The sequence below is a fragment of the Thamnophis sirtalis genome, unplaced genomic scaffold (assembly GCF_051295495.1).
Source record: "Thamnophis sirtalis isolate CommonGarterSnake01/CBP01778 unplaced genomic scaffold, rThaSir2_p1.2 scaffold_5, whole genome shotgun sequence".
Classification (NCBI taxonomy): domain Eukaryota; kingdom Metazoa; phylum Chordata; class Lepidosauria; order Squamata; family Natricidae; genus Thamnophis; species Thamnophis sirtalis.
The window spans coordinates 55,507,072-55,535,017 of record NW_028261385.1 but is presented as its reverse complement, the minus strand read 5'-3'; the positions used below and the strand labels follow the sequence as shown (position 1 = coordinate 55,535,017).

General features: G+C 36.1%; 2 protein-coding genes across 6 annotated transcripts in view; both read right to left on the bottom strand.

Moving 5' to 3' along the window:
* The window catches only part of SNCAIP (synuclein alpha interacting protein), a 107,347-nt gene that overhangs the window by 35,683 nt on the left and 43,718 nt on the right, over nt 1–27,946 (bottom strand). For 4 of the 5 annotated variants that reach the window (XM_087715843.1, XM_014055988.2, XM_087715842.1 and 1 more), the window contains 2 exons: nt 18,206–18,308; nt 6,055–6,127 (listed from right to left, as the gene is read on the bottom strand). In XM_087715843.1, coding sequence (XP_087571969.1) covers nt 6,055–6,127; nt 18,206–18,262 — 130 coding nt within the window. In that variant the 5' untranslated portion in view covers nt 18,263–18,308. Of the gene's footprint in view, nt 1–6,054; nt 6,128–18,205; nt 18,309–26,937; nt 27,079–27,946 lie in introns of those variants that run through there. The other variant, XM_087715841.1, reaches the window with a different exon arrangement.
* LOC148045387 (uncharacterized) lies at nt 24,198–27,611 on the bottom strand. The gene is made up of 2 exons (XM_087715844.1): nt 25,912–27,611; nt 24,198–24,583 (listed from the first exon to the last, which is right to left on the bottom strand). The coding sequence occupies exon 1, from the start codon at nt 27,449–27,451 to the stop codon at nt 26,465–26,467; it is 987 nt and encodes a 328-aa protein (XP_087571970.1). The 5' UTR covers nt 27,452–27,611; the 3' UTR covers nt 24,198–24,583; nt 25,912–26,464.

Below are 27,946 nucleotides of genomic sequence, written 5' to 3'. Positions count from 1 at the left end.
ATAAATAAATAATAAGACATTGCCGTTTTTAAAAAAATAGCCATAGGATTAAATGTTAAAATCAGCAGGTACTATCACAGCAATATTTGCATTTAGTCTGAAAGTGGTATAGTTAGAAATGAAAATTGAGAATGTTGGGTATTTCATTTTATAAGTCACATTTAACATCCACGACTAGCATAGTAATGTTCCATTTGCAACTGTTTTGCACTCATGTTCAATCTCTGAGAACATAATTTTTGAAGAAGCAATTTGAATAAAATTGTTTGCAGAGCAAACAGTAAAAAACTACATATTTAAAACCAGAAACTGATTATACGTTACTATGGCTCCAAAAGCATTTACAATGATATAACTTGATAGTATTTATTACTCCATCAACAAAATGCAGCTTACGAGTTATCCTAGATCTCATTCATTTTAGACATTATTTGTATATTGTGTACAATCTTGAGTTCAAAGGGCAACACGTTTATGAAGGCTTTATTTACATGTGAAATTTTTTCCAAGTGATAGAGGGAATGGATACCACATGTTTCCCAGCTGTTCCTTTCTGACAAAAAAGCCTCTTAAGCTTTGCAAAAATGAATTCTGTCCAACATTGTTGAAAACACTTTTTTTGACATAAGGATCTAGGCAAGTAGATGTGACAAGCCATCAATACTTAGTTAGTTTGCACTTAACTCTTCATCACTTTTAAAGGTAAAATTAATATTTCATATTTTAGAATATTTGACTAATAAAAAAAACCTTCTGTGTTAGACAGTCTGTCAAATTTATATTGAGAATGACCATACTCCTAGGCAATGGTAAAAAAAACAACAACACCTTTCCATAATCATGAAATCAAAGAAGAAAATTCATCTTTTTCTTTTCTTTTTCCTGGACAAAATTTTTCCTGGAGATGAATTCTGAGGAACATATTTAGCTATTACTTCCAAACTGTGAGCTTTGACTTAGAGCATTGAAAAGGGCTGTGATTTTTCAAATATGGAATGGGACTTTTATGATTATCTAGTTTCATTGATTTTAGGCATGACTAACTCTAAAGTCTATACAATATATTCAATTATATTACTTTCTATATTTAGGCTTCCTTTCTTTTACTATCAAAAGGGTGTTGAATTCATTATACATAATTATCTTGTCTTATTTTCAGAACAAAGTTCTGAATCTGGCTATTCGGCAAGATGGTAACTTGCCTTAAAAAAGCAAATTGATACTTCTTATATACTGACACATTTGATAAATCATAAGGTTATGTAGACTAGGGTCTCATTTATAAGACAGATGAAATGTTATTCTCAGTCAGCAGGTAAATTTTCTATAGGTTTATTAAAAAAACAAATGATTGAATAAAAAATATAATAAAAAATAGACTAACAATTTATGCTAAAGCTAAAATTTCTACGAAATAACATACTGACAAGTCCTGTCAGCAACAATCAATGACAATTGAGGACTTAATTAATCTAGTAAACTTTCTGATTATGTAATATAAGAAAGAATGCTGAATGCTGCAACCCTGGGCTTTCTACTCTGGTTTCCAAAGTCGGGCCGGCTTAAGGGAGGTGAAGGTTTCTACCAGCCCACATTTCTCCAAAGGTTTCCTTATCTCGTTTTCTGGCATTCCCTGTGAAAGGTGGGCTAAGGGGGAGTCATTGTTACACACACACATGCATGCGTACATACATGCACATGCACATACACGCACACACACACACCATTCCAAGTATGGGGACTTTTATTTGCATCCGATCTGCAAGCAGCCAATTGTTCCTGGGGAGAAGGCCCTCTCCTTCGGTATGCTGCACTAAACCTGTTCCCAAGTGGGGAGAGGGGCAAGCAGGAATGGTGACAGGACTTGCTCCCAACATTGCCATTAAGCAGGGGTGTCAAACTAAAGGCCCGGAGGCCGGATCCGGCCCATGGGGTGCTTAGATCTGGCCCATGGAACCACCCTGGAAACAGCAAAGGAGTGGCCTACGGTGCCACTGTTAGCAAAAGCAGCAGAGGCAGGAGGCCATCACAGACAAAAACAGAGTTTGTGAGGGCTGTGGGCAGCCCTCCTGAGCTTCATTTTCACTGGCAGAAGGTTGCAAGAGGCTGTTGGAACCAAAAACGGAGCTCAGAAGCCTGTTTTCTCTGGCAGAGTACTCAGGCCTCCACAGACACCCCCGACACAAGTGAAGGTGAGCTGGCTATGGCCACCCTGGCCACATCCACCCTGGCCCCCTGAGGACAAACACAACCCTGATACGACCCTCAATGAAATCAAGTTTGGCACCCCTGCCCCTTCCCGCTTCCCACTTAAGAGTCCAGCCTGAAACAATGCTTCCTGCGTAGCCCACTTTTGCTGTCAAGAGTGAGTTGCTCTGCTACTGTCCCTGCTTGTCCCTCTCCCCAGTCAGGAGCTGCCAGGGTCCAGTGCAGCCTGCCAAAGGAACAATCTTTCTCCCCAAGCCAGGGCATGACTGACAGCTTGGCAGCTCAGATGCAGATAAAAGTCCCCAAGCTCGGAATTATGTGTATGCAGAACAGTGACTCCTGCTTAGCTTGCCTTTCATGGATGGAAGTGCTAGAAAGCAAGGTGGGGAAACTTTCAGAGGAAGAGTACAGGCGATGGGAACTTTTGCCTCCCTTAAGCCAGGCTGGCTTTGGAAACCAGAGTGTAAGCCCCAGGGTCCTGGGGTTGTCCCCATGGTGAATTGGCTAGGGCAAGTTGTCCTGCAGCGATTTGGTCACAATGAGGGAAGAGGCAAACCACTTCTGAAAAACCTCATCAAAAAAACTGCAGGCAGCAATCAGAAGTCAATAACTGACTTGAAGGTACAGTAAATAAAATAAACATGTATTCTCTAACTTTTCTTTCTGCCTACTGACTCTATGACAAAGAAAGCTTTACTTTATGAACATTTATTTATTGTACACCTCTTAAAAGAACCGAGGTGGTGCAGTGGTTAAATGCAGCACTGCAGGCTACTTCAGCTGACTGCAGTTCTGCAGTTCGGCTGTTCAAATCTCACCGGCTCAGGGTTGACTCAGCCTTCCATCCTTCCGAGGTGGGTAAAATGAGGACCCAGACTGTGGGGGAAATATGCTGACTCTGTAAACCGCTTAGAGAGTATATAAGTATATGCTGTATATAAGTCTGCTATTGCTATTGCTATTAAAAGACACAGGCGGCTTTTCAAAGTTAAAAAACCAATTGTATATCTTTATTTGTTTGGACTGCTAACATAAAGCTGATCCTTCCTCAGCCATAAATTTGACCACCTTGTCTATGAAAACTTTGCAAGTACAGGTGTTAGCCTTTCAAGAGGCAAAATCTAGAAGGAAAAAAACTAGTCTTTTGAGTTCTGGATCTGCAATTTCCTGCTGAACTCCTGCAAAGCAAATTATTATTATTTTGAAAAAAACCCTACCATTTATTTATAGATGTGTAAGTGTGTCTGTATGTATAAAATCTTTTCTTGAAGAAACTGAAAATAAGCATCTTTTGATCTTTCAATATACAAATTATGAACTAGAAATATAAAAGATGATCCTGATCTATAGCAAGAATAATTCTGGAGGGAGGGAGGATTATTCTATGAGTGTCCCTGAGAAGGATCACTACCTGATTTTTCCATGGGCTGAGAGCCTCAGTATCCCCTCTTTTGATGCCCTCAAATGTCCAGTTATAGTCTAATTGAAAGGTGCTGTGGCTGCATGGGAAGTAGACTAGGTGTATACAATTCTGCCTCTAGCCCCTTCATCTTTTTTTTCCTGGAGGGCAATCAGCCTGCACTTATAGTATAATAGAGCAGGTTAAACTTGCTGCTCATGGTGAGATACATTTACCATCTTGATGCACAATTATAGGCTAGTCAGAATGGAAACTAATGCCTTTGCACACAGGTGTGTGTGTCTCTCTCTCTGTGTGTGTGTGTGTGAGGGAGAGAGGGAGAGAGAAAGTGTATACATACTTCAATTATAGGAAGTATTACTGAAACTGTTTCAGTTTCTGCCATAATTGGCAAAAATGTTTCAGATGCTGATAAGGAGCAACTGCCTCCCATAACTTTGAAATATTCCCTCTTGGACTGGCATGAAAAGACTGGAAGTTTCTGCTTATATTTTAGTTTAATTGCAGTTTAGCATGATCAATCATCTTGCAAAACATGTTTTGAAGTTGGCTAGATAGTGAAGTCAGGGTGGTGTGGTGCTGGGAAGACCTGGGTTCAAGTCCAAGGAAGGTCACTGAATGATATGGGTCTGGTTTTTCTCTTGGTCCAACCTACCTCAAAGGATTGCTTTTGGAGGGTGAGGGGGGAATGTGAAGAGAAAGTGATGGGTTAAGATATTGAATGAAAGGCATGATATAAATTAAAAAGTAAAAGTGGTTTATGTGGAACAATGGAACAACTTGCCTTCAGAACACTGGACATTTTAAAGAGGATGTTGGATATCCATTTGTCTGAAATGGTGTAGGGTTTCTTGCCTAAGCAGAGGGTTGGACTAGAAGACCTCCAAGGTCCCTTCCAACTCTGTTATTCTATGTGTATATTTATGGGATTTTTTAAAAATTAAGACTCAAACTCCCTCTATTTTATTGGCCCTTGGGCTGAGAAGCATTTTGAGGTGGAAATGTTTCATGATTCCTTATAAAGAAGCAAACTGTGTAAAAGAAATTATCTTCTGAATGGATATTGTAAGTTTTCTGCAATATCATCATCCCAAGTAAATCCACTGGCTGATGTAGATTAAGACCTATTCATTGAAGGGTTATGGACAGTAATCTACCACTCTGATCATGTTGCTAAATCAAAGTTTTTGGACTTTCCAGACTAGGGCTGAAAGAAATTGACTGGCCCAAAGTTACCTAGTCAGTTTCCATCCCTAAGGGAGGGAAAGAACTTGGGTACCCCCCCCCCCGCTTCACTATACCACAGTGATTTTCACACACACATATGCACCAACTAAACATACACAGACAGATCCATACAACAAGCATTCACACTTTAAAAAGAAAAGGAAAGCAGTTGAAACTGATTTAATCATTATAGTTATATAAGGGTAGGGAGATCTCACAACAACTTGAGAAAAGAGGAAGATATTGGTTTTTGTTATTCCCTTGTGAGAGACTATAAAAGGGATGGGCAATTTAGTCATTAATGGCTGTGGCAAAAGAATTCAATAGAAGAATTCTGTAGTTACAATTGTTGGCAATTTTCTGCTACATGAAAGTTGATACAGAAATAAAATACTTGCAAAAGCCTAACGTAAACTGAAGCTTCAAATCACTACTATGGACTTTTCACATTCTAAAATATTAATGAAACCACCATTTGATTTATGCATAATTAGGTTTTCAAAGCACCATGCAGTTATGTTACCCTCATCCATACCATTTGCTTCATGTTGTAGGAAAGAAACAAAAGAGCTTAATCCGATTTACAAACTAAAAAACAACACTGAATGCACTTTTTTTGGGGGGGGGGAGGTCTCCAGCTGTTTCTCATCTCAGTGCCATGACTCTTCATTTAGTTTACACTATTAAACTCAAAAACTTTGCTTTCATCTTAACTGTTACAGCATGCTTCAGAGTAGATTCTATCTTGTAGCATTCTTGATAGAGTTTCAGAATTTGGCAAAACATTATGCTTCAAACTGGTTATGACCATCTGTGCAGTAAATGTATCCAACATTTTTTCATTGGCGCCTGCATCATTATGTCTTGTCACTAATGGTTTCTCGGGTTTTTCAGTAAATTGTTGCATATACTGTGGTTTGGAGTTGCTGAGATTAAACTCTGTGTTTTTCTGTCTAGCACCAAATCCTTTTATGGAACTTTTTGTTGGTGCCGTTGCTAATGATCTAACATCTTAAAAAAATAGAGGGGAAAAAACTGAGGTTAGGTTTGGGGTTGGATGGTAGCAACGAAGAAACCCATTGTTACGGAAAGCTGTCACACAAAATGAGCTGCAAGAAGACTGTTAGGATGAGGGGAAGGGGGGGAACCACCCTGCCCTATATCAACTGTAAAAGTAAAGTTTCCAAAAAGTAGAATACCTGTTCTGTCTTCATTCTGTGAATCACACTTCCTCCGTAATTCTGGGATGGTCTTGAAGGAAGTTACCGAGTACTGAAAAATAAGAATTAAGCATCACTTATTAATTGAAATCCAGTCATGCTGCAAGTAAAGAAACTGCTTCTTTTTAATGGAATAATATATTATCCAGAGGTTTATTATGCAGTGTATGCGTCCATTTTGCTGGTGGGCAAACATAGTTGGATGCAGCTCAAAGTTCTGCTTTTAGACATAGGGATTCATCTATCCGAAAGAAAGCAAGTCTGCATGAAATTCAACCACACCAGGTCAACTGACTATAATGTAGAAAAATTAATCCAGTGCATGTAAATTTCCCACAGCAGATTTCAAAACCAAACAAAGCAAAAGGAGTTACTCACATTTCCTAGATAAGCCCAATGTGATCAAAGAAATAAATGAGGGGAACATCCAAATGGCAAAATGTTTCCTGGCTTGTTTGCTTTTAAAAAAAAATAAAAAGTGAATCCATCTAAATTGCAGTGTAATTATCTAGTCTTTTAGGAATATCATATTAAACATCCAAGCAGGGATTGTGGCTGACATAATATGAGTAATGGATACATTGTAGAACTCTTAGATCATTGTTGCATTGATTATGGATTTTGATTTCTGTTTACATAGTTTGTGTTTTTAAAGTGGTGTGTCTTAGAAATAGAAAAAATACAGAAACATTCTCTGCTATGCTATGATCTTATACTGAAAAATAAACCAAGTTCTCAAGGATTAAGTATTAAAACAAAGATTTCTTTCTCTTTTGATACAGCCTGAGGTTCATGAAGTATCACTGGATTCACTTTTAAACAATAAAATACCTGATAAATTGCAGAATTCCTTTTGGGAAGTGTTTAGTTACTCATATAGTAAGGAAACATAGTAACTCATATAGTAACTAGCATTGTTAAACTAATCTTTGTACAAAACAAATCTTATACTATGCATATTGCAAAACGGGCAAAAAATACTGCTATAGTAGCTAACATACAACATATTAAATTTAGTCCAGTACAGAGGAAGGAAGGAAGGAAGGAAGGAAGGAAGGAAGGAAGGGAGGGAGGGAGGGAGGGAGGGAGGGAGGGAGGAAGGAAGGAAGGAAGGAAGGAAGGAAGGAAGGAAGGAAGGAAGGAAGGAAGAAAAGAAGGAAGGAAGGAAGGGACAATTCCATCTATATCAACTATATCTTACCCCAAAATATATTAAATTAATGGAGTGCAAACCAACCAAACAGTTTAAGCTTTTTTGAGATATAGAAGATCTGATATTGGCTGGTCCAATTAGTTAATACTAAAAAGTCTTCATTTTTGTGGCAATTAATTTCAGAACATAAGATATAGGTCCAATCCTTTTTATATAACCATATTCTTATGAATAGTTGGGAAATGCCGTACATCTGAATGGTTTTTATATAATGCATATGAGGAGAAACAGATATTAAGCTCTGTTTCTGTGATATCCTTCCTTTTTAAGCACCATTATGCACATAAACTGCATACCCACCTACTAGATTGGAATTGCAGCACTTGAAAAAGAGTCAATATTAGATAACAAACTCTTGGATGAGCTGAAATTTTTAGATGCCAAAATACATCTCAAAAATTGGATTTGGCTTATCTGCAGAAGGGCTGATCCACAAGTATATACTATAGTAATTTTTAAAAGTACCCATATTAATCATGTATAAGCCCTTCCATAGATAATCAGGCCCTCAAATTTTTAACCAAAATGCTATGAAAAGTGTGGCTCGGATTACCTGGCATATACATGATGTACCACAACAATCAGATTAATTTTATTCTTTTATCAGACAACAAAACTTAACATCACATACATTGCAGCTAAAAAAATTATTTCGGCTGTTCTGTAGCAATTTGTTAGTGTCCTAACAAATTAATGCAGAATTAGATCTGTTTTAACAAAGAATAAATATTATCTCCAGGATAAAGGACATTACATGTTATGTCATTAGAATTTGATGTACCATTTCAAATTGGTGGTTATATGCTATATTATTGAAATGTAATTTTGCTGTCCAACTGTTTTATTGTTCTGATCATTGATCAAATAATTTGTATGTTTATGTGTCAGGGGAATATAACCACAACACAGATACTTGAATTATAACATGAAAAATAATGTTCCTATTTATTAACTCTAATGGCATAGCCAGTGATGATTCAATTATTGCCAGACCCCACATATTCCTGGAAAAAAAATGTCTCAATTCTTACAGTATATAATCCTAACTTTCTTAAGAACAGTATACAAAAAGAAACACAAAACACACAACATACCACTCATATAGTTGTGGTATAAACGCCCCACACATTCATCTTGGGAAAATAGTCAAAGCTGACTTTGATAGAAAAAGACTTTATAGGTAAATAATCAAAAGTAAGATATAGATTAAATGTAGGCTGTTCACATACTGTGCTAAACTTTATTCACTATAAAGAGTTCCAAAAGAATTATCATGTGTTCTGATAATTCACCTTAACACATTCCATATTCTCATATCATCTAGATCAGTGTTTTTCAACTTTGCACAAAAAAGGTTGAAAAACACTGATCTAGATAGAGCCAAGGTGGCGCAGTGGTTAGAGTGCAGTACTGCAGGCCACTTCAGCTGACTGCTAACTGCAGTTCGGCGGTTCAAATCTCACCGGCTCAAAGGTTGACTCAGCCTTCCATCCTTCCGAGGTGGATAAAATGAGGACCCAGACTGTGGGGCCAATATGCTGACTCTGTAAACCGCTTAGAGAGGGCTGAAAGCCCTATGAAGCAGTATATAAGTCAAACTGTTATTGCTATTGCTATTGCTAGATCAGTGGTCTTTAAATATTTTCAGCCCATGGAAATTGTTGGTATAATAATCCCAGAAACCTTGATAAAAATAATGCTTTTCTAATGGCAGAAAATTGGTTATGTTCATGTGATTTGTTTGTTTGCTCTTAGACGCTCATGGAACCTCATCACGTTCTTGGGGAATTCCACAAAACAGTTTAAAAACCTTGATCTAAGGTTTTGCTGTGGTGAATGAATCAAAGGAAAAACTCCATATTTCATTTGTTCTAACTCCTTTTTTCATTCTTTTGTTCTCATCAAGTATTTCATGTTAGCTATCTGAATTTATATCTCCACTTTACTAAATTTTCCCATTTATTTTAACATTTTTCTCTCTCTATGTATATATCTGTAACTTTTGCAAGACTTTAAGCAAACTTTGGAGTAATTTGGGCAATTTGCACATTCTCCTGCACCTTTCTTCCTCACTGTAGGATGGATATACACTGAACTTGATAATCTCTAGGTCATGCAGTCATGTTTTCCATTGATTAACTCAGAACCATAAGCACTTTAACGGCTTATTCTACTGCAACATTAACAGTATACTAATATTTCATTTATTATTTTTAGTTTATTACATCACACTTGGATTAATTGTGGCTCCTTTTGTAATAGAGATGTTGTCTGAATAAATTCTCTGTCTACAAGTATTGTTGTTTTATCATCTGAAGAGTTTAGGTATAATTGTTCATATTCCTTTATCTGCCTCCTTTCTTTCATAATTATTCTTAGATATTACCACCCTAGACCTAAATTTTCCTGTGACATTTTTGAGATTTCTGAAAATATCTCTCCTATTTATTTTTTGTTCTATTCCACCTCTTTTGAATGTTTTGCTTGATATACCTCTCATAATCCTTGCTCAATGATACTGGGAGTCTGTTTTTAGTTTTCTTCACACTTCTTGCTGTCCTAAACTTGCATCCTCCAGTTTTTCTGGTGAACATGCTAGTTGTCTACAAAAGTTGGTCAATTTCCTTTTGGGGATTTTTTTTCTCTTTTGTTTTTTTATTGTGCCTTTTGTTTTGTCCAATAGCATTCACAGAGTACAGAATAACAGAGTTGGATAAGAACTTGGAGGTCTTCTAGTGTAACCCCTGGCTCAAGCACTCTATAGCAGGGCTGTCAAACTCGCAGCCCATGGTCCATATGTGTCATGTGCTGGCCACTCCCATGCCTGGTTTAGCAAAGGGGGAAAAAGTCACAATACATCATGTGATGACACCGTGATGATGTGAGTTTGACACCCCTGCTCTATACTATTCTGACAATTTGTGTGAATTAAATTTATTCTTAATTTCTGTCTTATGTTCTGTATTCCATGGGTTATAAACTTGCTGAAATCGCAACATTTTAATTTTCTATATTTAACCCTTTATTAGAAAACTGCTGTGATAACCTTGGAGAAAGTTTTAAAGACAGACCCCTAGCAATACATGAACTGAAGCTGGTTAAACGAAATAGTCAAGAAAAAAAATGCATGTTACTCTATCTTTCTTGATATAAGAAGGAGAGAAGAGGAAATATTGTTCAATTTTCAAGATTCTGTTATTATAGCCTATTTCAGTATATCTCAATTTCAATATTTCATGTAGAGTCCTGATCTGGCCTAGTTTGAAGGACTGAAATCCATATATTTGACACTTAATAAACCATGGTTGGTTTTAAAATTGGCTCTAGAAATGTCCTGGGTTGCACTTTCCAATCTACTATTTTGTATTATGTATTTGAATTGCTATTTCTATTTGATTCACAAGATGTTCATCTGGTGTTTTCCACATGAAGTGTCTATGTTTATGTTGTTCAAAGCAGATGTTGGCAATAAAGAAAGAAGTCCATTAATTCTATTAAGTGTCTTTTGCATCATTAGATTCATTTACTCTAACTCTTCTGTTAATTCTTTCTCAGACTTCTACATGCCAATAGATAAACAGATAGCAATGTCCTTTTGTAAATATTCCATCCCACTCTGTCCTTATACTTATAACCTAAAATGTTGGCATCATTTTGGAGAATAGAGCTTTGTAACTGGTTTTCATCATGACAGTTCTTTTATGAATGGATAAGTTTGACACAAGAAAGCAATTTGCAAAAATGCCCACAATATTTTCTCAACATCCAAGTGTTTCCAGCAGTCCAGAGAGTTTGGGGGTCATTGCACATGCACAAACAAACCTCAAATATAAGCACAGATATTCTATCAATATTATGAAGCAAACATCCGCATGTTCCTAAACAATAAGGTTTTTTTTAATCGATGTTTCCCAATTTTTTCAAATATGAAGGACCCTTTTCAACATTAAAAAACTGTAAGTCCCAACAATAGTTAATTGTACTTTAAATGCCTTGACTGAAATAAAACACTAACAAAAGACTTCAGAGATATTGTTAAATGAATATTTTGTTAATTTATTTAAAACATATAATTATAACAGAGTTCACATAGAATTAAAATATTATAGAAAGCCCCTTCTATAGAAAGTTATTTTCTCTGTTCAGAGGAGAAAACCTTCTGGCACCGTTAAAGGTGCAAAAGGCATTTCCCCCTTTCCATTCATGAACAGATTAGCAAACAGAATTTGAGACTATTGGGTTAAAGTGTAGCCTCAAAACAGCATAGCCTTTTAAAATGGATTAAAGAAGTTTCCATTTGTAGATTTTAATAACTGAAGAATATGTTAAATACTTGCTTAACTGAACTGATTGCTGATAATTTACTAGTAAAAAAAGCTACAAGAGAAAAGGACATCATGTTCTTATAGAAACTTTTGATTTGTTGAATGTAGGTAGTGTTGTGCATTGGAATAGAATTTATATACAGTATTCCACTGCAGTCAATTTTGTTAGGCCAAAACTTTTTCCCCCCTGTATATTGTTTTCCTTCTCATGGAAAGACAATCCATTTCATTTTAACTGCATTAAAATATATACAATTATCTGGAAAAAAATCTATTAAACATGTTATAAAATTTGATTGCAATTTTAATGATGTGTGGTTGATTGCATTAACAGATTTTATTCTGTTCTGATCTTGAATCTCTCTCCACCCTCCACCCATATGAAATTTAAAATATCAGCCATTTCTGTAAACAGAGTAACAGAATTTCAGATTAGAAAATCTATTAAGTAACCAAGAAACAACATTACTCACTTCTTTCCTAGGTAACTAACAACTTTTCACTTTTTTTCCATTTTTTAGCTTCTATCCAATTTCATAGGAAATGGCTAAAAACTATCTTGCGACAATTTAAAACATTGTTTTGCCCTATTTGCTTAATCTTATAATTGAGAAACACTATTTAAATGATTCCACACAATATGAAGGAAGTTAATTACAATCCCAGCAAATGCTGTATGGCTATTATATTTTTCTTTTTAACTTACTCAAAGAGCTTTGTTATTGTAGAGCAATTTTAAAATAAATTATACATAGGTGGTGGATTTTTAGTCTTTGTTTTCTATAGAATATGGACTGATTACTGATAGTTTACCAGTGAAAAAGCTACAAGAGAAAAAAACATCATGTCCTTATAAAAACTTTTGATTTGTTGAATGCAGGTAATGTTACACATTAGAATATAATTTATATACAGTATTCCACTATAATGAATTTTGTTAGGCCAAAACTTGTTTTCCTGTATATTATTTTCCTTGCTTCTACTGAATATACATTTGACTAGACTGTTTCGTTAACATCCAGTTATTTCTCAGCACAGAATTCAATTTAGTAGAAACAATACCAGAACAGCACCAGTATGATCCAGAAAACAAATAAAGAAATATCTTTTAAAAGTCCTTATGGGCAGTATGTATTTTTTTTAATCTGAGAGGCCTGGGAGTCTGATAGATTGGCACAGGATCTTAGCTATTTCTAGCATTGCATTCTTCTGGAGAGAGAGCTCTCTGATATTCTTGAGATATGTTGGAGCCATTCTCCCAGTTTAGGAATCTCAGGCCTAAGGAATCTACTGGGGTTACCTTGGCCTTTAGTTTCCACATCCTCTCATGTTCCCACTTCAGCCCTGGAACTTCTCCAGCTTCTCATATTCATTCTTCCTGATGTTGCTGCTTGGCACTGCTACATCTATCACTACCATTGTCTTCTGGTCTTTATCTACTACCACAATGTCTGGTTGACTGGCCAGTACTTGACTATACATCTGGATCTAGAAGTGTGTGGAATTTTCTATCTGGACGGGGGGGGGTGTCTAGCCCATACATTGTACAGATGTTCTTGTACCCAATGCCAGCTACCTGGTTGTACCATGCAGTTTATGATTTTCCTGCCTGCATCTTACACCCTGCCACTATGTGTTGGGTTGTCTCTGACGTCTCCTTGCACAATATGCATCTTTGATCCAGGGGTGGGTTCTGGCAGTTCGCTCGTGGGTGCGCCATGTGCATATGTGCTTGATGCACGCTGTGTGCACATGCGCAGTACAATAAAAATTGTTCCGCACATGTGCAGAAGCAAAAAAACAAGATGGTGCCACCCAGAGAACCAGTTTGGGGGTGTGGCAGGCCTGGGTTGCTGCTGATTCCAGTAGGAACTCACCACTGCTTTGATCTTAGACTAGGACAGTAGATCTTTGTTTATATGGATTCGGTTCTGAGGGCCTGTCCTTGTGCTGCTATGATGTGTCTCTATGCTGTTTTTTAACCCAATCCCTTACAGCTACTGGTAGGAATTTCCAGTGTCTGCCATCTCACCTATCTTTCAATAGTATATCCCATGCAGAGTCTTGTCTTGCCCTGGCATTCTCTGCTTAATCTTCCTCTCATGTCTGCTGCTGCCTCAGGTGTTCTCTTAGCTGCTATTCTTCAAATGTTACCTAACTTATGTACTCCTGAATGTTTGATTTCATCCAGGACTGTGACTTTGACACTCCCCAAACCTTTGGTGTCCTCCTTTGACCAACACACTATACCAGCAGAGTATCTGGTGACTGGAAGGGCATAGATGTTGATGGCATGGATCTTGTTCGTCCCATTGAGCTGGCTCTTCAGGGCCTTTCTTATCCTTTGTGGTACACTCAAGTAACATCCAAAATGTTGCTGTCTTGCTTCTCTCTTCATTGTATATGGTCTGTATGTCTACTATGTGGCACGCTTGTAGTCCCACCCATCAGTCTTGATTTCTTATTCTCTCTTGACTAATATCTGGCCACACATCTCCAGTCCAAATGACATCCCACTGTAGATCTGTCTTAACTGGATCAGAAATTCAATGTCTCATTCGTTCTTAGCATACAGATTGATATCATCCATATAGAAGAGGTGGCTAATGGTAATTCTACTCTTGAACTTATATCCATATCCAGTCCTGATTATCTAACTGACAGAACTTTCCATGTTATGGGAAGGCAGGCTAATGGCTGGTAGTTGGATGGAGCTGCTGCCTTGTCTTTCATGATCAAAACTGTTCTTCCTTGTGGTAGCCAGTCTCGGTAGGAGCTAGTTGCTAGAAGCTGATTTATCTGCACTGCTAAATATTAATGCAGTGCTATTAGTTTCTTTAGCTACTAGGTGTGAATCATTCCTGCACCAGGAGCTGTCCAGCCCTTCATTACAGGTAGTCCTTGACTTACAACAGTTCATTTAGTGACTGTTCAGAGTTACAACAGCCCAGAAAAAAGTGACTTACAACCATTTTTCATACTTATGACCATTGCAACACCCTCATGGTCATGTGATAAAAAATCAGATGCTTGCCCACTGACTCATATTTATGAAAGATGCATGTGATTCCCTTTTGCAACTTTCTAACAAGCAAAGTCAATGGGGAAGCCAGATTCACTTAACAACCATGTTATTAATTTAACAACTGGAGTGATTCTCTTAAAAGCTGTGGCAAGAAAGGTCATAAATGGGGCAAAGCTCACTTAACAAATGTCTCACTTAGCAACAGAAACTTGGGGCTCCATTGTGGTCATAAGTTGAGGGCTACCTGTATTTAGTCATTGTTGGATGTTTGCTACTGTGATGATAACTGGTTCCTGTTCTTAGAGGTTGTTGTGGTCTTCTCAGATCCTACAGCCACTTTGTACTGATGTTGTTTCTTGTTTTTCTCCTATATATTATTCCAGTACTGTTATGGTGGCTCTGATGTTACTGTATGATTGCCCTGCTGTTGTATGGTTCTTTGGAGAACAGGACATTTATTTCTTGGCCACTGTCTTTTTTAGTGTATCTTCTTAGTCTGGTAGCCAGGGCTGTGAGCCTTTGTTCTTCATGACTGTGTAGCCAAACATCTCCAGGATTATAGCATGCAATGATTTCAGTTATAGTGGTAGTAGGGACTGCCGTGAGGGCTCTCTTGGCATCTTTTGGTGTATTATATGATGGTACTTCTCCATGACCCTTGGTAACTGGTTTTGAGGGTTGACTGTAGGTAGTTTGTCCATCATCTTATGCCTCATATCAGCTACTGTGCTCTGTGATGGAGGAAGGTGTCAGTGATGTTCCAGCATCAAGTGTTGGCTGCATATTCAGATGTCTTTCCAGGTATTCTTGAGTCAGGGATTTAAGGTGTAGTCGGTTTTCCCCAGGTTGTGAAAGCATCTTCTTCACAATTTTGAAGCATTGGTAACTAGCTGTTTCTCAGTAAGTGTGAATGCAAATATTCTTTCCACCCCTAGTTCATTCATACCTTTCATATATCTTTTCATTAGGATTACTGTTGTAGTAGAATTCAATCAATTCCAGTTTCTCTTGCTCATCCATGTGCTGCATGCTTTATTCCAGTAGCCCACATTGTCAGATTTTTCTAGTTCCCCAATATGTGACATGGACCTTATTAATTTGGGCAATGTCCAAGCCAGCATGATTCTTCTACTTCATGTCACTCTCATTTTTTAGTTAAACAGGTGAAATGTTAGGAATTAGATCTGGTGAGTTTGATGTTTACGTCCTGTTTAAATATAGTAGTTTGCCCTGCCAGTGTTGGTGAGGATGTGGGTTTCTTCTTGGTAGTTTCTTGACCAGGGTATTACCTTGAAATACTCTAATCAATGAACTACCAAGGAGAAAACAATACCCCACCCTCACTGGCATTCTTGGGAAGACACAAGACTGCCTTATTTAATTGCATGTCATCAATGGTGTTTTACGCACTCATTATGAGACTGGGAAATTTGTATTACCTATTTCTAGAACTGACAGTAACATTCATTAGTGAGATGCTATAGGAAAAAAAGGTTGCTTTGTTTTATGCTTCCATAGGTTCTGGGATATGTTCCTTTATCCTACAGTGATAAACTGACAATTATTCTGAATACATTATACTATGAGCACTGGATAACTGTCTAATAAATTTGCAGTCCTTGCCTTAATTAAACATCGACATAAAGAAAGAAAAATTGTTCAGAATTTGTTCTACATTCAAGCAAATGAAAATTAAACAAAAGAGAACAATGGCACATAAAATCCAGAATAAAAATAGAAATTCTGAACAAATATGTCTAATACCCTCACATTGAGCATTTAACATTTATTTGATTTAAAATTGTTACTAGTATTCATAACATAAAATAATCTGTAGTCACAATCTCATTACGAACAATGAAATAAGATGCATCATTAGTTCTGTAAGATTTTGCAAAGTGTGTGCCTTGGAATGATAGCATTTTAATAATGGAATAAGAATTGATTACTGAATTTAGGTTTGCTAAATGTACTACAGGCTAAATGGATTCTTAATTCCTATTAAAGTGAATCACTGAGCTCTCAGAATTGCAAACTTTGGATGTTGCTGGAGGGGGTTGGAATAAGGAAATGAAACCACAGAATATATATGTTGTTTATTCAAGATACAGCTCCATATTTCCACATCTTGAATTTAGTTATAAAAACCCCTCCAATAGGATTGTCACATAACTGCTCTATTCAGTTTATTCTTTTTCCCAACAGTGAGTAGTCAGATATAGTAACTTAGGCAGTTTCACCACGAGGGCATAACATCCCACCCATACTTATGGATAATAAAAACATTCTTGGAATGGGCAGTTTTTGAAGAGTGCTTGGATTCTTTCGTATTTTAATCTGTTTATTGGCTGATGCCTCCTCAGAATTTGCCTGTACTCTAAATTAAGATAATAACTTTAAACTTTACTCAAGTGAATCAATAGAGCACTGTCTAGGCTCACTGCAAGTTTTAATCATATTTGAAGTAGATAATTAAATATTGGATTGTGTGTTTTGGAACATATATGGTCCAGCACATCAATATTACAACTGAATCTCTCTTTTTTTGCCTTAACTATAGCATAGCTTAAGAGAGTTATAGAATCTTGACATGTCATGGATCACGGCTTCAATTGTGACTCGTCACTTATATTCTGTTCTGATATAACGAATCAGGGCAGAATTTCAGGCTATCCTTAAAGAAGAATAACGTTGATGGATTAGGAGAAGCAAAGAGCTGATCGTATATTAAGACAGTTGCCTCAGAACCCTCAGAGCCAGGTGCCAGGCTCAATGGGCTTTTGCACCTAATGACTCCATCTGATCTATGAATTATTAACAATAAAGAAGAAGCAGCAGGTATTTCAAATTGTTTCTTTCTTCTGCTAAAGCTTAACCTGCAAATGTCTTCTGAATTATATGGTTCATGAGTAATACTTGTTGAACTGTAGCACAGCTCTTGCTAGTTGTAACATTAGCTCTTCCAGCAAAGTCCTGACTGATTTTGAAGAGCTCAAGAATAAGTATCACAGCACATATCAAACCATCTAAATTTAATAACCCGTGACTTTGTAGAAGTTGCTCAACCTCAATTCCATCAGCAGGACTTGGTTGATAAGAATTATTGTCTACTAACATAGGGAGGGTTGTGCTTCTTACATTGGAACAATGAGGGAAATTAATCATTACATGGACAGCTGGCTTGATGTAAGTCTCATCTCCTGGAGATGTGGAACATGCTGCAAGTTTTAAAATGTTTTAATTAAAAAAAATGAAATATAAATTTATATCCATGTCACCATATTTCCTTAAGAGGTGTGGGCTTCTCTTTGATAAAGTGCTCTAACAGCAACCTGACAGTTGTTTATTGATACTTCAATTTGGATTCCTGCATTGAATGATGCAGTGGACATAATGGTCTAAGTGACCTCTGGGTAGAGTAACAGTTTATTTTTTTAACCAAAGATCAAACCAAAAAAATTGAAGTTTTTCCAACATTTGTTATTTGATGAAATAGCTGGATTATTCAGGCCTGCATTTAAAGGAACAACAATTGCACAGAAATAAACAGAAAAATCTCATACTTACAGAAATATCATCACTAAAATCTATTTCATCCAAATCTAGGTACTCAGGAGGTTCCATTATTCTGCTCTGCACATTTTCATTGGATTAGCTGAATACTGAAGCTCTGTTTCAAAAGAGAAAAAGATAAAGATAAAATTGAAGCAATGTTCTTAAAAGTAGACATGATAGTTGAAGTTGCAACTGCTCAGTTTGCAAAAAAACTGTACACTGATCATGACGCTGGGTAAATGTTCTCAATAAGTTTTCAGCAGAGGTTTATCTATATTTTGAAATTCTGCTAGGCTCATGAAAATGGCCTATGTGCACGAGTATCACTGGGGAATTGTAGTTACCAGCATCAGCTGGAGAAGAGCTCCTTAGAGTTTCAGCCACCTCCCTTTTTAAAAGAAAACATATCTCAGATAAATTAGATATTGGACATATGAACTTAATTACATGTATTAATTATTAAAAAAGGAATAATCTCAAAGCTAAGTGGAAATAGTGGCTTTAGTTTTGTAACTTCCGTTTTTAGTGAGATCTCTAAATTCTATTATTTAATATCAATAAAGGCTTTTATTATTTGAAACAGCTGAGTTTCAGTGTAAATTTAAGAAGATCCTTTCAAATTTTAGGACCAGGAGTATTGAGCGAATGTCTGTGGAGATTCTCAGTCATCTAGGTCGTAGTTGTCTCAAAGGTGTTTTGTTCTTCAAAAGGCAACTGGACTGTTTTTTCCTTGGGGAAGAAGAAAACACTTTGTTTCTCACCCAAGAAGCTTTATCAGTTCATGAACTGTTTATGTTCAATTGTTCATCCACGAAGCTTCGTCAGTTCAGAACTAATGAAGCTTCTTGGATGAGAACCAAAATGTTTTCTTCTTCCTCCTCAAGAAAGAAACAATTTAGTTGCCTTTTGAAGAAAAAAGCACCATTGAGGAATATTGAGCATTCAAGGAAAGCTCAGAGTAATGAATCAGCTAAGGATTAAGAAGGTTATGCAATATATTTCATATGCCTTACTTCTGGCAGAAACACTCTATACTGGGTGGGGCTGCAGTAGGGATTTTTACTAGCTGCAGGGGGTGCTAAGATTTTATAAACAAAACCACCAAGAACATGCCTGAGTGTATGTATTCATTCGTTCATTCAGTAAATGGTGCTTTCTGAAGGTTGCTCTATGTTAAATGCGGAAAGCGTTCAGAAATTTTATTCTCAAGTCCCAGTAGAATTGTGAGCTGCCTCTTGCTGACTAGCTTGCAGGCCATGAATTATTCTTGATGGCTTTTATAGTTCTTTCTCAGCTGTGATTTCTGCCCAAGATTTCAGGAATAGATAAAATAGGCTGGTAGTCTTTGTAAGCCATGTTGTTTATTATCAGTTGTACGGAATTAATGTTAAAGTAACTCATATGCTGTGACAACAAATTAATCTGGCTATTCACAATACACAATATCTTTTTATATTCCAACCCAGAGAAAAATGTCTGGGGAAAATGATATTTGATTTATAAATACCGAAGAGCTTTACAGACCAAACAAATGTATAGTTTAAAGTAAACCAAGTAACACAAAAACATAATCAGATCCCAGAGAAGAAATAAATATTAATTTCATTGGGGAAATGCAGCCAGTGCAATTTAGATGTCATTTTTATACATTAACGATATATTGAAGGATCAGTATTTGCATACCAAGTAGAATATAATGATATTCTTCAAGCTTAAAGTCTTAAAGAAGAATAGCCTATAATCTCTTCTAACCTGCTTTTCTTGATTACAACAACCACAATTCAACAAAGTTAAGCACTTTTAATTCCCATTTATTTTAATTCCCACTAAGCACATATATCTTTTCCAATGAAGTTAGTGGGGTTGAATTTTGGTTAATTATGATTGAATAGGTCATGCCCTGGGTATTTTTTTCTAATCTCCATGGCTCTATTATTTATAAAAGTTCTAAAATGTAGAATGCAAGATTATCACTTTATGTATTTATTTATTAAAATGATCATTATACAAATATTAGAGTCCTAATATAAATATCTTGGACTCCTAATGGACAATTTTTTAAATATGAGCCAGCAAGCAGTATGCTGCAGCCAAAAAAGCCAACACAGCTGCATTAACAGAGGGATAGAATCAAGATCATGTGAAGTGCTAGTACCAATTTATAGTGTCTTGATAAGACCACACTTGGGATACTGCCTCCAGTTTTGGTCAGCATGATATAAAAAAGATGTTGAGACTTTAGAAAGAGTGCAGAGAAGAGCAACAAAGATGATTAGGGGACTAGAGGCTAAAACATATGAAGAATGGTTGCAGGAATTGGGAATGTCTCATTTTAATGAAAAGAAGGACTAGGGGTGACATGATAGCAGTGTTCCAATATCTAAGAGGCTGCTACAAAGAAGAGGCTCTACCTATTTTCCAAAGCACCTGAAGGCATGAAAAGAATGGATGGAAACTAATCAAGGAGTGAAACAACCTACAACTAAGGAGAAGTTTCCTGACAATGAGAACAATAAACCAGTGGAACAGCTTGCCTTCAGAAGTTGTGGGTGCCCAATCATTGGAGGTTTTCAAGAAGAGACTGGACAGCCCTTTGTTCAGAATGGTATAGGGTCTATGGCCTGAGTAAGGGGTTGGACTAGAAGACCTTCAAGGTCTCTTCCAACTCTGTTATTCTATTCTGTTATTTTGTTAAGACTCCTACTGGCTCAGAAAATAAGACTATACAATAAAATAGAACACAAAATAAATATGAAACAAATATGAAACCCCTCATGTGTTCTTCTATATAATTGCTACTTAGTTGGAAATAATTCTGAGGTTAAGACTTCTAAGCAATACTATGTAGCTAATGAGGACATAAAACATTATTAGGGAAGAAGGTGGAAACCTTATCATCTATAACACCAAGAGGTCCACTTTAAGCTTAAGATAAATAATTATGTCACCTTGAAAATTTTGCCTTAATAGTTTCCTGGTTAAAAAGTCTATAGGAACAACAAAAATTTACATATTAGCAACTGAATTTCAAATGGCCATGACTGGTCAGGAAAAATGGAAACATGGCAACTAATTCAATTAAAGTATGGCTCCTGGGTCAATGGTGGTGAATCTCTTCAATAATTTAATTTTACTTCTATTTTTGTATATTGACAAAATATTGCTATATTTAAAAAAATAAATTGTAAACTAATCCAAAATATTTTAATGGAAAGTATATAAACATTTTAAATTAAAAAATAATTAAGTAGGTGAATTCTATATTTAGAAGCAAAATGTGCAAAATAGCAATCCCCTAAGGTTGTTGCAAGAGTGTGCACTGTGCAGGATTCTAATCACATCGAGAAAAGGAAATGGGAGAGCTGAAAAATTTCCAAAAAAGGCAAGGAAAATGACTCAGAGGCTAAAGCTATTCCCCAGTAAATAATAATACTAATAATACTGAGCAATTGGGGCTTGTCTTGGAATCAAGGTAGAGACTTTTCATCAAGTGTAAAATCATGTAAGATGTAGAAAGTGTGGATAGGTATGTGTTTTTATCTGTGTCTCCCCTGTGAGAACTGGGGTCCATCTATTCAATTATACATGGGAAGATTTAAAACAAGTACAAAGAAATATTGCCTTATGAACAAACTTTTTACATTGTGTAATTAGGACAATGGCTCCTACTTTAGAATTTAGAAGTGGACAAATTCAGGGAAGACTGGGCTACCAGTTGCAACTAGTCTCAGTGGCTAATTTGTTAATATTCTAATTTTGAATGCCACTTCTTAGGGAGAAATAAAGGAGGAGGCATTGTTTGTCCTTCCTGAATGCTTCTATAGAGTTTCCACATGACAAAGAAGGCTGGATTAGAAGAGTCTTTTGCTTGATCAAAGGCCAACTTTTCCTATGTTCTAAGTCAGGGGTGCCAAACTTGCATTATCACAGCAGTGTCATGTGACACATTGGGATTTTTCCCTCCATTTGTTAAACTGGGTGTGGTCAGCACGTTAACAGATCCAGCCCATGGGCCACGAGTTTGACAGCTCTGTTCTAAGTGAAGATTTGTCACGTCTCTTTGATACTGTGCAAGTTTTTTTTTCCTTTCTTGTGTTTTGTCTTACACTCCCTTCCCATTAATTGTAAGCCGCCCTGAGTCCCCTCAGGGAAAAGGGCGGCCTATAAATGTCAATAAAACTAAACTAAACTAAATAAAAAGGATTAAAGTGAAGCCACAGGGCTAATGAGAGTGTTAAAGAATGTTTCCTACTGACTGATGCATTCCCATCCAACAGTACATATACTATCTGCACTGTGTAGCTAGAAGAGCTAGCTGGAGAACTCTGGGAGTTGAAGTTCACAAGTCTTAAAGTTGCCAAGTTTGGGAACCACTGGTTTAGGGGATGTCTGTATCAGTGATCTTATGTTTATAAGGGCTTCAGGTGTCAGTGTATCAATAGAGGGTCTTGTGATGGGTCTTGTGACACCTGACCCATCCCAAGATCCTCACTTGACATGCCCACAACTGAAGCCCTTATAAACAGAAGAACACTGACATTGACATCCCCTAAACTCTGTTGAAGATGTTACCTAGCTTGGCAATGAAATGTTCAGAAAGCAACTGATAAGCTTGGAGAATGAACCCTCACTGATTATGTTATCTAGTTTGGGTAATAAAACATCTGTAAGAAAACAATCCGAGTCAGAGAGCACCAAGGACTCCATGTTTCAACTCTGAACTACAAGCATTCTACTTTATTAGTCTGAACAGTCTTCCATTTAAAAAAAAGATACAGAACAATCTTCTTTAGAAGACTTTATCTAATTGTTCTGTTTTCTCTTAAAATCCCCATTATGCCAGCATGATGGATTTTTTTGCCCTTACCAACCTTAGAAAGACATTTTTCTCTTATTATGCATATTGTTAGCACATTTTGAACTAAGCTCCTTTTCACTCTGGAAATGGAAGGAGCAGAAACCATGATTATTATACAGTCTTCCCAGATGCTGCTGTATTTCTCTGGTTTTAAATCAAGTGAGTGAAAATGGAATTTCAGCATTTGCAGCTTTTCAGTATTGGCAAGTCTGCTTAGGCTCTATAGGCTTGAACTCAATTTGCTGGCAAGCCCTTTGTTTCAGGCTGAACAATTAAGATTTAATTGGATCAGTTAAGCTAGCTATAAAACCAACTTTTCTGAGCCTGTAAAGGCAGAAATAAATTGACAAAAAAAAGGTCTGATATAGACATATGAATGCAACCCAGATGACTGAATTCAGACATAACACTAAAGCATCATTAAGCTTCTAATCTTTTCCTTGTGGGCTTGTTAGAAAGAGAAGGGTGAGGGTGGTATATTGGACACTAAACCATAGTTTAGCATTGCAGATGAACTGAATCAAGATAAAGAATGTATGTATAATCCCTGTAACGTTGATCCTTTTTTCAAAAAGAAAAACAATTGCAGGGATTAGGGCAAATGAACATTCTTTTAAGATATGTTAAAACATGTCAGTTGTATGTCAATATGTACAGGCTTTCCACCCAGAGATTATGGAAATGAATTACATAAAGAATTATTCAACAACTTAGAGAAAATTGGGACATTAAGAGCCAAGGTGGCGCAGTGGTTAGAGTGCAGTACTGCAGGCTATTTCAGATGACTGCTAGCTGCAGTTCAAATCTCATCGGCTAAAGTTCATTCAACCTTCCATCCTTCCGAGGTGGGTAAAATGGGGACCCAGATTGTTGGGGGCAATATACTGACTCTGTAAACCACTTAGAAAGGGCTTTAAAAGCACTATGAAGCAGTATATAAATCTAAGTGCTACTGCTATTATACTATTAATTTAAAATTACTGTAATGTAGAAAGTGTTTTGGGACACTCACAAGTTAAGGCTGGTTTTGGTTTTGACATCATGAACTTGCTGCTAGGCAACAGGCAGTATGTTCAAAGGTTAAACAATCATGGGTACACATAGAGAAGAACCAATGTAAATCTCAATCATGTTTTTAATTTCCATTTTTTTACTCAATTATAATGCAAGAAAAATAGAGATATAGGAAATTTTAATTTCATAGCATCAGTATTTTGAACCATATCAGATAAAGATGTGGAAGAAGAATCAACTGAATAAACAAAGCTGCATTTCAGTAATAACAGTACATGTTTTGTGTTCAGAAGTTTAATTCCAATTTCAAGGCACTTTTCATGTAAGATCAAAAGTGATTTTGTTTTTATATATGCACAATTAATTTACAAAGAAATGCATAGTTCATCATTGTGGTGATTTCTCTTGGAGTATCTTAAATATATAGATGTCCAGCATGAGTACTCATATACATTCTGAATGCAGTACATCCATTCTTTCAAAACAGTCTCCAAACTAGTTGCATTTTTTGTGAAAACCTGTGTTCCGTATGACAAACACAATAGTTATTCCCATGCAAGTTCATTATAAATATTTATTGAATACCTAGAGTTAAACTCAGATATGTATGATGAAGCATCACCAAAATTAGAAAGGTACCTCTATTATGTATTATTTAGTGAAAAATTATTTGAAAAGCAAAATGCAGTCCATTATTTTTAATTATTTGTATTTTTATCTGCATTTGTGATTTAAAAATATATTTTGAATTAAAAAAATTAAAAAACAAAATATTAAATATTTCTTTTATACAAACAACAATGCTATCTACAATATTTACCCCTGCAAACACTTTTACAGATTTTTGATCAATTCTAATGTACTTTATAGCATAAAAAATTAATAAGATAGTAGGTTCTCTGCTACCCTAGAAAAGATTACCGTAGTACCAGCTCATAGAAAATAAATAATCTTATTATGTTATGCAAGTTAAGAGAATTGGTTAAAATACTACAACAGTTGATAATTTTTTTGATAACTTAAAACATACTTATATATTTCTTGTGACCTTTTGTTTGGTTTTAATAAAGGCATTGTCTAGGTATGTAAGTAAACAGGCAGGCAGACCGACAGACACACAGATATTCATTTAGGATTTCAGAAAGTGTCATATTAGTTTTTAAGGATCAATGAAACCAAATACTTTAGCCAGAAGTCATATTTTATACAAGAAGTGTGCCTTGTTTCAGATTCGAAAATGTAATGGACATGATCCTGCTAATTTTTGAAACAATCACAATATGCAGATTACCCAGTAGCAGCAACCTATCTGACAAATGTAAATACCAAGGAAAGCAAGGAAGTGCATCTCTAAGTCTGAATTAAATGCCAGATACCAAGTGATAATTTAGTTGCAAAAATGTTACACAATGGTATTTGTAACTTCCATCAATTAACACATGCCCAAAGTGATATTATTGAGCTATGCTAATTATTAACCGGCACTGAGCAGACAGTACCTACTTTACATTTCTTTAATTAATTCCCCTTTCTCACTTAGCCATTAGTTCCAGGGGTCCACATATAGCTTCTTCATTCTTTTTCTGAAAGAAACCTCCTGTAAAGTCATAACGAGTCAAGAATGTAGGCATTCTTGAATGAGACGACCAAGGATTGGCCAACTCTTTCTTTCTACTGTGCGGCAACTATGCAGTTGTGGTTCTACATGTGAACTGTTTCTGACATAGTGACTATTTTTCAACTGAGTCTGCACCTACATTTAGTCATTTCCTCCTGGTAACTTAACACTACTATAAGTCAATATTTTGAGGGGTTGCAAGAAAATCATTCTAAAACAATAGCTTACAAAAAGTACAGTCTTTGGTTAATTGCGGCTGCCATCCAAATGTCATAAATCAGCTTCATCTTCCAGTCTGTTTCTGGGTTCAGTTCAAAGTGCTGGTATTAAGTTGAACAATTTCAAAAAAAAACACAACAAAAAAAAAAACCAGAGCTCAGATGCTGGAAATCTGTGGCCTCTTCCCAGACTTTCAACCTTTTGACATGTTAAAATACCCGTATTCTTGAATGTTTTTAGAGCAGTAAGGCTATGGGTGTTTTCTCTTTTGCTCTTCTCTGCTGTTTTTTAAAATATAATTACTGCTTTGTAACAAATATTGTAAGCAGTTTTGTATTTTTTTAAAGAGAAAAACAATACATAGTTTTAAATAAATAAAAATAAACATTGCTGCTAAAGCCAATAATTTTCCCATATAAAAATTCTTCTCACTGTAGTTTTCAGAAGCCATGGGAGAACAGGGGAAGAATGATAATCAGTAGATACAAACAAATTCTTGATCCCCTTCTCACATAATCTTTCCTGTAAAGATACTCTTTAAAAAAAACCCAAATTGTGGTTCCTAGGCATATGGAGAAACATCTACGGAAGAAGATACAGTCGATAAAGAAACTGTTTTAGTCTCAACCTTAAAACAGAAACACTTCACTTTTACTATTACTTTGTAGTTAATCAACATGAGGAAATAAGGGCTGACAGCTGAATATCCTGAAGATAGAATTGTCATCACAGGTGGCGCAAAGTATTTAAATTTAAAATTCTTCAGGTACCTAATTAGGATCAAATTAGAAATCCAAAGTGAAATAATAACTGGTATTAATAACAGAAGAAATTTACATGCTCTGAGAACTTCAGTTTCACTAGCATCATGCCCAACCCATATGCATCCACATGCTGCTTTCTTATATTCACAAAGAAGTTGTATTATTCGGAATCCAACAAACAGCATAGTTAGAAGTGGAAGAAGATCAATAGCCACCAGAAATAATTTTCCATAGAAAAACTCTACTTGGTAATTTTTATATTCAGTCTTACATTTAGTATAGATGAAACTGCCCGTTGATTCATTTTTCATATACCTGTCATTATTTTTCCCCATGTAAAGTGAAAATGGGCAACAAAATGCAAAAGCGGCAATCCAAAGTACACCAACTATAAACAAGTGACATCTGCAACACTCTGTAGTTGTAGCTTCATCTGGATGATGCACCAGGCGACACAATTTCCCACTGTAGAACACAACAATGTATAAGGTGAACCATATAGCAAGAGTAGTAGTAAAATTCGTGAAGAACGCAAGAACTTTGCACCTATTTGAATCCAACATGATGCCAGATGCATAAACAATCTTCAAAACATTCACCACCAGGTTATATAGAAGATGGACAAGCGCAAGGTTGACTATAAGTATCAGTGGGATTCGTGATTTATCATGGATGCATCTCTTTGTCAAGTAAATCAGCAATGGATTTCCAATCACGCTGCATGCGATGAAAATAGAGCAGACAACAATCTCCAGTGTCCTAATGCAGGGTTCCATTTTTTCCATTCAGTAGGTCTGTCCAGAATTTTTATGATATCTATCGCTTTTCAGCTTCAATAAGACTGGTAAAATTTCTTATCAAACTCATTTTTGCCCCCTTTGGCGAATTTTCAAAATGCATACAGAGCCAAGAAACTTCACATACAATAGTCAGTCTCTTCGCAGAATGCAAAAATGAAAAACAAAACCAAGCCAATGTTTTTTAAGTGAATGTACTTAAGTGACCTTTCATCATCATCACATGTGGTGCTATCATTATATACGCTCACAAGGGTATCCTATAATGAAAGGTTACAGGAATATAGAAACAACTTGGAAGCCTGCTTCTCTAAAAATACTTCAGCCACACAAGTCTTTACTGAACAACATGCTCTATAACTGAGAAGAAAGGAAGAAAATAAATGGAAAGATTGGGGTCAAGGGAACAGAAAAGGATGTGGTTTGCTGGCAGCCTGGAATATTAAACCTTAGTATGCTATTCTACATTTTCTTTCATTTTCT